The sequence below is a fragment of the Pseudomyrmex gracilis genome, unplaced genomic scaffold, assembly GCF_002006095.1.
Source record: "Pseudomyrmex gracilis isolate BER0280 unplaced genomic scaffold, ASM200609v1 scaffold_1429, whole genome shotgun sequence".
Lineage (NCBI taxonomy): Eukaryota > Metazoa > Arthropoda > Insecta > Hymenoptera > Formicidae > Pseudomyrmex > Pseudomyrmex gracilis.
Window position 1 is genome coordinate 15,730 of NW_018022013.1, and position 13,667 is coordinate 29,396.

At 37.2% G+C, this 13,667-nt stretch overlaps 2 protein-coding genes across 2 annotated transcripts; one reads left to right on the forward strand and one right to left on the reverse strand.

Moving 5' to 3' along the window:
- The first annotated feature begins 215 nt into the window (after nt 1-215).
- On the forward strand, nt 216-1,112 carry LOC109862160. Its single transcript, XM_020442119.1, has one exon. It carries the CDS (start codon nt 216-218, stop codon nt 1,110-1,112), a length of 897 nt encoding a protein of 298 aa, XP_020297708.1.
- A 10,559-nt stretch (nt 1,113-11,671) lies between these two features.
- On the reverse strand, nt 11,672-12,466 carry LOC109862161. Its single transcript, XM_020442120.1, has 2 exons — nt 12,373-12,466; nt 11,672-12,278 (listed from the first exon to the last, which is right to left on the reverse strand). The coding sequence occupies exons 1-2, from the start codon at nt 12,459-12,461 to the stop codon at nt 11,672-11,674; spliced, it is 696 nt and encodes a 231-aa protein (XP_020297709.1). The 5' UTR covers nt 12,462-12,466.
- Between the last annotated feature and the right edge of the window lie 1,201 nt (nt 12,467-13,667).

The window sequence follows — 13,667 nt, forward strand, 5'->3', positions numbered from 1 at the left end:
AAGGACTTAGGGCTAATCCATTAAAGACCAAGGCCATGATTTTCACCAGGAAATACAAACCTGAAGCCATTGAGCCGCTTAGATTCTGGCGAGAAGATATAGAATACGTCCAGTCAGTAAAATATTTGGGAGTCCACACTAAACTGAATTGGAAAACACATCTTGATATAAAGAGATCCAAATTCTACGCCTCATAATGGGCGTGTAGAAGAGCAATGGGAAAATCCTGGGGTATTAAACTAAATAGTGCCCTATGGATATACAAAGCGGTACTTGTACCGAGGTTAACATATGCTGCTGTTATTTGGTGGTCCAGAGTGGAAAAGATAGAGTCAAAGAACCTATTAAAAAACCTACAAGGTAATTACTTGATGGCTGCGGTAGGGACTATGAGAACGACACCAACAGAAGCGCTGGAAGTGGCACTCTGCATTCCACCTCTAAGATTGACTGTCATCAGCGCTGCCAAACTCACAGCATATAGACTAAGGTGTCAGGGGGAGTGGAGAGATTTCGGAGTAGGTCATACCAGGCTCGAGTTTCTTCATAAACTTCCCTTTACCTTAAAGCAAGACAGAATATCCAGAATACGCCAAGTGGACAAGGCGTTCTCCATAAACTTGACCACCAGAGCGGACTGGAAAAACAAAAATCTTCAGATCCAGCCGGGCACTCATGCATGGTTTACTGATGGATCTGGAGCAAACGGCTGCTATGGAGCAGGCATCTACTGTCCAGGATCAAATCACAGAGAGTTTTTCTCTCTGGGTAAATTGGCCACGGTCTTTCAAGCAGAAGTCCTGACCATTCTGGAATGTGCAAAACTTCTACTCTCAAGAAAGACGAAAACTAGGAGAATCAATATCTATACGGATAGCAAAGCAGCCATAGGAGCTCTTGCCAAGACCACCACTGAATCTTCAGTGGTTTGGGACTGTATGCAAGCTCTAAACAAATTGGGCGAGCGAAACAACATCACGCTTGTCTGGGTACCTGGCCACCAAGGTATCCAAGGCAATGAAGTGGCTGGCAAAACTGGGTACCTTAGAGGAACCAGTCTGCCAGATAATTGGAGTTCCCTTTGCAACAGGGAAAAACCATATCAAGGCTGAAAAGGGAGCACAGGATCTCTTGGGAGATACTGAAGAGCTGCCAAGCTAAGGCCCTGATGACTCAGCCATTGCCAGGTAGGACAAAGGAACTACTGACAATGAGTAAGTACAGACAAAGACTGTGTATCGGTCTTCTCACAGGGCATTGGGCCTTCAAGGCACATCTATTCAACTTAGGCCTAGTTGAGGAGAGTAGTTGTAGATTTTGTGGCGAAGAGAGGGAGGACAGCGTGCACATATTGTGTCGCTGCCCGTCTCTAGCACTCAAGAGATTCAGATTTTTGGGCTCCATGTTTGTGTAGCCCGAGGACCTGAAAATAATTAAAATTGGTCATCTGTGTAGCCTGGCAGCAAATGCCGGGTTTTAGCAGCTTGGTCGATAAACAACTAGCGGGAGTCGCAGAGGATCTTATATATCTAGATGACAATAGGGTCTCACAAGTCCCCCGCTCCTCGTTATCTATCTATCTATGTATTAATCATACATTATACAGGGTGTCCCAGAATTGGTGTAACATCTCTTGTGAACAAATAGAAGGAGTAAAACTGAGTCAAAATGTCCTATACCATTTTGCTAGATTCGCAACAGTTACCGAGATCTTAATTAACAAAGATCAGCGAATAAGGATGCATCGGGCTGTCTTACGCGCGTAAGACTGCCCGCCGCGCTTCGCGCGCTAACGGTCTTACCCATAGCGACATATGGGAGGAGCTAATATAACAGCATATACTATAACATATACATATTAAAATGTAATTGTGCGAAGCGCGCCGGGCTGTCCTACGCGCGTAAGACAGCCCGATGCACGCTTATTCGCGGATCTTTGTTACTTAAAATCTCGGTAACTATTGCGAATCTAGCAAAATGATATAGGACTTATCGACTCAGTTTTACTGCTTCTACCTGTCTACGAAAGATGTTACACCAATTCTGGGACACCCTGTATATGTAATAAAAAGTTCCCGTTTGACTACAAATTGGTAGAGGGCGTTATAACCATATTATATATTTATGTATTAACCATGCATTTCAAAAACATATGTACTGTTGAAAAAGCACTGTAAAAAAATATGTACAAAAAGTATGTATTGTATATGTACATGTAATGATATTTTATATTTCATTATTATTAAAAAAAAATTATGTATATTGAAGTATTATGTATATTGAATATAATTATTATTCGTTATTAATTATTTGTTTCCTTCACATTTTATACAATTTCCAGGAATATCTTTGAATTGAGTTTAAATAAAATTAAACGAAATATTTTTATAGTACAATTTTAAAATTAAAAAGTTTAGTTTTATTTAAAATTAATTCAAAAACTTGATATTCCTTGGAATTGTACGTGTTTAAATATACATATATATAAAACATTACAATATAACTGTAATATAATTAATTTAATAACAGTTATATAACAATAAAGTAACGTATAGTGCTGTTATATTTTAGCGATTTATATAACTGTCATATAACATTTATATAACTATATAACAATTATATACCATTTTAGTTCCATGTTATAATTATACTATATAACTGCAATGAGTAGGAAATTACAACTAACATGGATGTTACATGCAACGACCATCCCAGCAAGCAAGCTCACGTGATAATGACGTGATCATGAAGTGATTTTGATGACTACGACGTTAAGTAACATAAATGGTATATTATTTTGACGTTATTTACAATACCAAAAGTTGACGTCGCCGATATGACGTCATTTAGATGTCGCGTTGACGTCATTATATCAACTTATATATATTGAATTTCAATATGACATCAATAAAACGATTAAATGAAGTTCTAACAACAATCTTGAGTTAAATTCAACCGTTAATTATAATAATATGTTTATTAATAACATTTGTTGTTTTGATTAATATTATATCTTTAAACATATTATTTATAGATAAGTATAGCCATTTATTTATAGATAAGTAGCCACGTACACTTTGGTAAACTGATTACCTTTTATATATTAAATTTATTAAAAATAACATAATATATAAATATATATTCAATGATAACTAAAGTTTATTGTAGTTAAATTTTATAATAAGAAAAATTATTATTACATATTTTTTATTATTAAATAATAAATGAAATGTGTAGAATAGTTTGAGAATAAGTAAAGAAAAATAATTACAAACATGAAATCTTCGGTCATAAGAGCCAAAAATAATTACATTATAGTAAGGAATAAGTGGTCTAGCGGACTGAGTGTAGGGGCTGCGAATATGGAGGTCTCGAGTTCAAATCCTGCCATCATCTTAAGATTTTTTCAGATCCAGTTTCTTTCAATAGAGTTCATTGGATGATTGGCGAGCTGAATCGGGCCTCCAAAAATTAATTCAAGGAAAATTTCGAATTAATTTTGTTTCTATAAAGCGTTTTTTTTTTATATATCACCGTAATATTACTGCGATGCATTTCGGCGGTCATTTTATTACTGTAATGCAGTAATATTACGTGCTATGTGGGATGTTGATACTATTGTTCTTTAAATGCTGTATTTTATTTTCTTTTCAAATTTACAATAACGTCTTTACCATGTTATATTGATGAGACTTTTTTGATTATATTCACGTCTACTTGACGTAATATAATGACGTCAATAAGATGTGACATAATCACGTGATATGTACGTCAAAATCACGTCATTGTTATGTCATAATTGACGTTTTGCAGACCAAAAACTGACGTCATTATCACGTGAGCTTGCTTGCTGGGTTATTTTCAGAAGACTTTACCAATGCGGACTCTGCCAGGATGGCAGTCCCAGCATCCACCGGTGTAACCAGTGCGGATTCTGCTCCCAAAAGGGAACAGTCTCAGTACCCACTGGCTTATTTTCAGAAAACTTTACCAATGCAGACTCTGCCATCCCAGGATGGCAGTCCCAGCACCCAACGGTGTAGTCGATGCAAACTCTGCTCCTAAAAGAGAACAGTTCCAGCACGTACTGGCTTATTTTCAGAAAACTTCACCGATGCGGACTCTGCCAGGATGGCAGTCCCAGCACCCACCGGTGTAGCCAATGCGAACTCTGCTCCTAAAAGAGAACAGTCCCAGCACCCACTGGCTTATCTTCTGAAAATTTCACCGATGCGGACTCTCCCATCCCAGGATAGCAGTCCCAGCACCCACCGATGTAGCCAGTACGAACTATGCTTACAAAAGAAATAAATCCTAACACTATCTTCTGACAATTTCACTGGAAAAAATTTTGCGCGACATTATGTATTGATAACAATATTAAATAATGGTTTGAACAATTTGTAATGTTTCCTTAATTGTTTCTCTCTTTTGCAGTATTTTTGTTGTCTCTCTCTTTTCTTTGCTTGGCAAAGCGTAACCATTCTGTAGCAACATTATCAAACTCTAATTCAGTTAGAGTTATATTACGCAACGTAATCTCTCCTGAAAACAAAATTATATACATTAATTAAAACCTTAAGCAAATATAGTTTTATTTGTACATGTAATAAAATTGCAAAAAACATACTTCTCATTATTTTTATCATATACAAGTCAACAACTCGGAAATTGTTTCTAATTCCTTTCCATGAACATTATGTCGCGCACTTATTGGTTAATATCTTTTTTAAGCTTTGTTGTATATTATCTTTTGGGTTGTTTCCTCCTGTCTTTGAAAGAAATTCTTTCTAAAAAAAAGAAATTTAAATATTTGACACATTCAAATTAATGGTCTTATAAAATATTAGTATATTGATAACAATATATATAAACTTACGAATTGCGTTACTGCCTCTTCTGATGTTTGTAGTAATGAATCGAATTCTTTGATTTGATCTAAACTGGTGAGGGGCAAAAATTGTGCAATAAGCGCATCATTTCTTTGAGGAAGATTTAATGTCACATCTTGTAATGTTAATTGTAATGCAGCAAGCATTTTTTGTTTAATTGTGTTAAATTTGCACGCAATTTTTGTTTAATATTCTCTGCAATATGAACAACAATTCTATTTACATGCGTTCAGCAGAACAAGCTGTTTTGTAGCAATCAAACTGGCTCTTATTTTTAGAACCAACAATTCAACGTCGAGTATTGACAAGACAAGTCAGCGAGTGTTCTGCTGAACGCAGCTGATGGCTATTAAATATGCATAATTCAAAAATATGATCGGAAAATATAAGAGAAATTAAAGAAATTTACATATATATATAGTTACCTTTTATATGACATTATTTGCGCATTACAATGCTTTTAACTTTTAATTTCCCATAAATTTTTTCACAAATAACGTTGTTATCAAGTTACAACGTCAATATAACAATTTCCGAACAGTTATATAAAATTTTATAACAGTTATGTAACTGATTCATTACTATTACATTGCAATTATATAGTGATAAATAATGTTAGATAACAGCAAAGTTAAATTCATATAACATTTGTTATATAACATATTATATATCAATTATATTGCTGTTATAATGTCACTGCCACCTAATATTAGGTGCGCAACTAAGTTCCCGCTGTTTGTCAATAGATGGCTTCAGCAGTAAGTGCTGGTCGATTTTGACATATCCAAAACGTCACGAGCCAAGCTTAGACATATAGTAAACAAACCACTTTGACACGTTAGTGATTTTGTTTTGGCGTCATATACTTTTGGTTGTGTGAAAATGTCTGATTTTGTACCAAATAATCGTCATTTGCGGGAAGTGTTGATTTTCTTATTTCATTCGAAGAAAACGGCGGCTGAAGCGCATCAAGAGCTCCAAAAAGTTTACGGAGATGCTGCTCTAAGTGAAACAACGTGCCGTGATTGGTTCCGTCTCTTCAAAGACGGTGATTTCGATGTTGACGACCGTCCGCGCGAAGGAAAGCCAAAAATCTTCAAAGACGCTGAATTGGAGGCATTGCTCGATGAGGATCCATGCCAAACGCAAGAACAGCTTGCTTCAGCATTAGGAGGTACCCGCCAAGCCATTTCCAAGCGATTGCATGCGTTGGGAATGATTCAAAAGCAAAGAACTTGGGTTCCTTATGATTTGAAGCCAAGGGACGTTAAGCGTCGTTTTTTCGCCTGTGAACAACTGCTCCAGCGGCAAAAAAGGAAGGGTTTTTTTCATCGCATCGTGACGGGTGATGAAAAATGGATTCATTACAGCAACCCAAAAAAAAGAAAGTCATGGGGACTTCCCGGTCATGCTTCTACGTCGTCGGCTCGGCCGAATATTCACGCTGCGAAGGTTATGCTGTGTATTTGGTGGGACCAGGTCGGTGTTATTTATTATGAGCTGTTGAAACCGAACGAAACCATCACTGGGGAACGGTATCGAATTCAATTGATGCGACTGAGCCGAGCACTGCGCGAAAAACGGCCACAATACGAGCAGAGGCACGAAAAAGTGATTCTACTGTATGACAACGCTCGGCCTCATGTTGCCAAACCCGTTAAAACCTACGTGGAAACGCTCAAATGGGAAGTCCTATCTCACCCGCCATATTCCCCAGATATTGCGCCGTCCGATTATTACTTGTTCCGTTCGATGGCACATGGTCTGGCTGATCAGCAGTTCCGCTCATATGAAGACATCAAAAAATGGCTTGATTCGTGGATAGCCTCAAAAAACGAACACTTTTACCGTAACGGTATTCGAGCTTTGCCAGGAAAATGGGAAAAAGTTGTAGCTACCGATAGGCAATACTTTGAATGATTCATTTGTAACCATTTTTTCACAATAAAGTTGCATTTTCAAAAAAAAACAGCGAGAACTTAGTTGCGCACCTAATAACAAAGCAATATAACAGATACATAACATAATTATATTACAATTATAAAACAAAGTTATATAACATTGATGTTAATAAAGTATAACAGCTGTTATATTACGTATATTACGCTGTTACTTCTATGTTATATAGCAGTTATATTCTGTGTTTGCTGGGATCAATGTATTTATTGGAGAACCTATATATGATGAATCGAAGTTCTACTGATCGAATATAGTGGATGCCAAAGTAAGAAGTGCAATATCAACTATTGGCTCAGATTTTGGTAGTGATGATGGAATATCACGTAAACTCATTGTGACAGCCATACCTTGCATTCTGCCTATTCTGTCACATAGTTTTAACTATAGTTTTAACAATAGAGTCTTTCCTACTGTCTGGAAATCTACCATAGTTAATCCAATACCCAAAATAAGAGCTCCTACTGAATTACAACATTTCAGACCAATTTCGCTGCTTTGCATGCTCTCAAAAGCTCTTGAACGTATTGCTACACGTCAGATGCTTGACTATCTCGAGGCAAGAAACTTACTAGATCCTTTTCAGAATGCCTATAGATATGGATACTCTACTGAGACTGCACTTATTCGAGTTCTCGATGATGTGAGAGAGGCTGCTGACCAAAGTAAAGTCACCATCTCGGTATTCTTCGACTTTTCCAAAGCATTCGACAATGCTAATCATCACCTGTTAAGTGATAAATTAATTAAGATGAATTTTTTCAAACTCTGTGCTTAGATGGATGTGTTCCTACCTTATTGGTAGAACACAGGCTGTTCGATACTCATATAACAATGTGTTGTCTGGAAAACTACCTATAATCAAAGGCGTGCCGCAGAGGTCTGTTCTCGGACCTCTTCTTTTTACACTATACGTGTCGGATTTTGGCAAGATCTTAAAACATTGCAATTACAATTATTATGCTGATGACTTGCCCATCTATTTACATACTGCGCCGTCCTTGCTCAATGAGGCGTTGGAAAAGATCAATATGGACATGAAAAGAGTAGTGGATTGGACCTCAAAAAACGAACTAAGTTTAAATGCCGGAAAAACTTCTGCTATCATCTTTGGCACAATAAGATTTGTTCATAATATTGATTTACACTTCATATCGAACATCATGGTAGATGGGGCTAAAATTCCCTGGAGTAAAACTGCAAAGTATCACGGTGTCACTAACAAATACACTGTCCTGGGATGCTCGTATTACCGGCATAATCTCGCGTGCTAATGCAGCACTTTATCGGTTGAAGACATTCAAAAACTTTTTTTTGCCTTGTGTACGGATCAGATTGGTGTCTGCTTTGATACTTCCTATTTTTGATTACTGCTGTGTTCTACTAACAGATTTAACGGAAGCTGACAATCTGCGACAAAGAGTCTTTAACAATTGCGTGAGATTCATTTTTGACATCAAATGGTTCGAGCATATCACGCCTTATTATCAGAAATTACAATGGCTCAAGTTAAAGTCAAGAAGAAAGAATTTCATAGGCAATCTACTTTGTAAAATATTGGAAACTGAAAGACTTCGGATCTTATATGAAAGGTACTCTCTCAAAGATTCACAATTAAATTATGGCACTAGAGCTGTTAGTGGCACTTTTATCTTGCCGTTATGTCGTACTGAATTCTTCAGGCAATCATTTATCTGTATCTCCGTTGATACGTGGAATGATATTCTAGTAGACATACGCAACGAACGCCTCTATATTTTTAAAAGAAAATTTTTTGAATATCTGTTGGCTATTAATGTTTAAAACTAGCTTTGTTTTTTGTTGTTGTTTGTTTGTTTTTTTTTCATAATTATTTTATTTTTATTTTTATTTTATTACTCACTTCTTATATATTTTCTCTTTTTGTTTTGTTTTTTTTTTATTAATATTATTTGTATTAACTAAAATTAAACGTGAAATTAAAGAGCCTATAATCTTGGTTGAAGGTGGAAGTTGAATGTCAATTAACAAGCAGTGTTTTAGGTGAACGTTTCGATCATTTTAATGTTGATCATCTTCAGCACTGTTACATAATACAAAATTATACAATAAATAAAATAAAAATAAAATAAATCTAATTAAATACAGTAATGACAAATTCGCTAGAAGGAAGGACAAGCCTATATAAATATTTTGAAAAAGTATGCACGCACCTAGTTGAGACAGTCAATACAAAGGCTGCTCCCAAGCACAAACAGGCAAGCAACAACAACCAAACGGTAGATGACATAGACATGCTACCAACAGTGTGATGTCCATGTATCAGTGTCTATATAGAAAATTAAATTAATGTTGTATCGAACCATAAACTAAAATGAAAACCAAAAAAATATGTATTGTCAATGAATAAGTCGAAAAATTCAGAAGGTCATAGTCAATTAATTGTCACATTGTAAATCACGTTCTGTTAATTAAAGTTAAAATTTGAATAATTATACGATTGAATTTACTCACTGATTAAAATTCTTTTTTCAAAACTTACTTTTTAATTAGTAAATTAAAAACCATGTTGGGATGTCACAAAACTTCCCGGCGACAACAGAAACAGACCAAGCATGACTGTCCCACGAAACAACTGCTAAACGTACGAGAGTTCAGGAAATAACACAAATTCCTCAAACTCATGAAATCAAGAGGAAGAGAAGAAGAAAACAGAACGTGACAAAGAACACGTGACTAGCGAAGCTTCTTTAGAACGAAAGTGTAGATAGAATCTAGTAACTCAATGTTCTTCATTAAATTGATCCTCGCCTTCTGTGTTTTTATATGTAACATTTCCGCGACAAGCCTATTGTGGTAAAATCGTTCTTTATCTAAGATGTCTACTCTATCCCACTGAAAATCATGACCAAGATCACTACGGTGTCGATTAACAACAGACTGCCTTTCATAATTTTGATAAAAATTACGCTGGTGTTCTGTCAATCTTGTGCGTAATTGTCTTCCAGTTTGGCCTACATAAGAGGCGTCACAGGAAGCACAATTGATCCTGTAAACAATGTTGTTGTTTGAGTAATGTTCTACTTTATATTTGCGCGATTTAATGAACGTTTTTAAAGTGTTTAAGGATCTGAACGAGCACTTGAAATTCTTTCTCTTGAGTGGTCAAATGATCAGTTAACTCGAAAACAAACGGTATAATAAAAAACCTCTCCTCATCATCACTGACATCAGTAGCAGTTATACAAGGCCGATTCTGACTCAATATTTTCCACTAGGTCAGTCATGTCCTGACCTTGAAAAGGGAGAAAGCGTGGAGAGGGAAAAGGCGTAGGAAGGGGGAAGGCGGGGGAAGGGGGTTAATGATTGATGATCGATTATCGATTATCGATTATCGATTATTAATGATTCGATTATCGATTATTATTGATCGATTATCGATTTATTATCGATCGAAAGAAATTAGTATTAATCGTTCTTACCCACGAGGCAAGATCGATTATTGATTTAATTTATTAAAAGCGTGAGAGGGGGAAGGCGTACGGACCTGTTCGAAACGTGTTCAACTTATCGATTATCGATTATTGATTATTAATGATTCGATTATCGATTCTTATTGGATCGAGTATCGATAATTATTGGATCGATTATCGATTATTATTGATCGATTATTATTGATTGATTATCAATTTATTATTGATCAAAAGAAATTAGTAATTATCATTCTTACCCACGAGGCAAGATCGATTAGTGATTCAATTTATTACCCGCGCGAAAAGGAGGGCGTACGGACCTGTTCGAAACGTGTTCAAGGTCGTACGGACATGTTCAAGGTCGTTTGATGGCGTCGTCGCTAGAATAATATTAACTCTCAATTACATATTTAAATTTTACAGTAAAATACTAAAGCATATATATTCATAATAGTGAGAACAGTTGAGCGTTGCGGATGAGGTAACGTGATAGTGTGGGTGGCGTCAGCGAAGCGTTGTCGATTCANCAGTGGCTAGTCGCGTATCTTCGATATGAGAGGCACGAGGCCCGAGAAAAGGAGACGCACGAAGTCCAAATATGAACATAGATAGTCGCGATTAAAGAACGCGAGAAAGAGAAATGCCCAAACGTGCTTAAATGTTCACCGCATGCGCACAAAGCAGATGGAGAGAGAGGCTACTATATTGTCTGCNCCGTAACATTTGGACATTAGGTCGGCACCGTACTAGCAATATAGAAGTATTATACATATGTGTCGATTGCGAATGAAATGACGTAGGAGTGTGGGTGGTGTCGGCGGAGCGTTGTTATCGGCTCTACCGGAACTAGCCAATTAGCGACGAGCCGTAAAAATGGAGCATGCATAATTCGACGTGTTGTATTTATTTCACATAAGTAAGCATTAGTGATGGCGTCAACGATCGTAACATGTTCGAACGTGTTCAAAGTCGTTTGGATGGTGATGACATCATCGCTAAAATAATAATTAGGATTTTTAATTGCGCAGTAAAATAATAATAATAATAATAATACCGAGAAAAACCACAAATTACGTTACGTACCGGATGTGGTTTTTTTTACACACTTTCGGTGCGTGTGTACTATATTAAAAACGCGTGCAATTAAAAAACCGTTACGTCCTGGATGTGTGTGTGTGTTTATTTCTTGAGGACTATTGGTTAAAAAAGTGTTTACAATTAAAAACAATGTTCTAATGGGAACGCATATGTGGTTAGGAAATGTGAAATAGAAAACACTGTGTTATTGAAGAACAGAGCAATTTTTTATTGTGTTCTGTAAAAATAAAGTTACATAAATGAAAGTGAAAACAAAACAATAAATAATATTTATTAAGGCGCAACGCCGTAACATACAGCTAACAGTTTGCAATCGACAATATCGTTGACATCGAAGTCACCGCTCTGTGCGACAGCATTTGCGAAGCTAGCGGAATCGGATAATTCAGACTGGATCGCGAAATACTGCGACAATCTGTTTCGCACGCGAATAACGGCGTCGTTCAAGTAGGCGATGATGCACGCAACACAATGTTTCAAGTTGAACAAGTTGCACATTGATTGGTGGGACAATATTATGCGACTATTCTTTGTAGTCAGACGCATGATCTTTGCGTTGTTTATCAAGCTGAACAATACAACCAGATCGTCTACAAGAATAGGCGGCTGCGCGTCGCTCTGCTCCGACAAATAGGACATAATTATTCGTTCGTTGTCCAACAACATCTTCCACATTTCTGACGACAGAAGCACCTCGTTCCCATTGTTGTCGCCTAGAGCTATGTCAACGGTTGGTGTTGCATCCATCAATGAAATACCAATGCCGAGTTCGAAATACTTATACCCCGTTTTGGTTAAGATGTATTTGCGACTCAGTATCCGCGTACGCTGTGGCGGTACGTTGGGTGTAATCGATGTTGACTGAACACCATTGCATTGTCTGTGAATAAAAAAACTAAAAAACATGATTTTATTGTGAATAAAAAATATTAAAATAGAAGCAACAAAAAAGAAAGCAAAACAAAAATACTTACCCTTGATTGAACTTCTTTCTCTTCGCGCCGTTGCGTTGGGGCTCGTGCTGAAGATCTATGGAAGGTTGTCGTTGCTTCATCGGAACCATCGAGCGAAACATCGTCGAGCTGTTCGTTGCAAAGAGGAGTAGGAGAAAGAGCGACAACTCGTAGCACGCAGAACGATCGCAGCGAGACTAACTGTTTTTGGTTACCATGCAGCGCCTTATATATCCCAAGGATAAATGAAGAAATTTCCCCCTACTCTATCACCGTACGGACATGTTCAAAAACCGCAACTGCGCAGTAAAATAAATAATTCCTGCAAAAAACCGCAAAGATGATGACGTCATCGCTAAAAATAGAACTCGAACAGATCCGTGCGTGTTCAAGGTCATTTGAATGATGACGTCATCGCTAAAATAATAATTAAGATTTTTAATTGCGCAGTAAAATAATTCCGGGAAAAACCGCAAGGATGATGACGTCATTGCTAAAAATAGAACTCGAACAGGTCCGTGCGTGTTCAAGGTAATTCGGATGATGACGTCATCGCTAAAATAATAATTAGGATTTTTAATTGCGCAGTAAAATAAATAATTCCGAGAAAAACCGCAAATTTCCTGGAAGCGGTGCACGTAACTGCGTAGTAAAATAATAATAATTCCGAGAAAAACCGCAAATTTCCCAGAAGTGCGTCTTTTCTTATCGCCCGAAGCGATCAGGCAATTCCAGTTTGATGAATCATTTCCTGCGATACCAACTGCGTAAAAAAACCGTTACGTACCGGATGTGGTTTTTTTTAAACGGTTTTTTAAAATTTGAAATTTCAAATCGAAAGATCGCGGACAAGATAAGGAGCGAAATAAAAAAGCGTGTCGAGTTCGGGAGCGAATCACAAGTCGTTTTGATCGCGAGCAATCGAGATCGCAAGCTCTATAGAAATACTCACAATCTTGAAATTCCTAAAGTGTGCGAGGACGCAATACGTGAAATCTGGTTTGATGTACGGCTCTACCTTTCTAATATTTTTAATATTTTAAAAATATAACAAGTATATAAGCGATAGCATACATAAACGATCGCGAACCGCTCGAAGAAGAGGCCGCGCTCTTCGACACGTTGGATGGTTACATCTCGTGGGAGGAACGTTGCGATGAACGTCTAGAGACGCTGAGAGAAAAGTGCCAAAGAAAACGCCCGCGACCGTCCACAGGTGTGATAAATTGGCACGTCGCTCGAATCTCGCGACTCGAAAGTCTGCGCGCGGCCCTTCGCGAACGATTCGCGCACGTTGGTGCGGGTGTCGAGAGTGC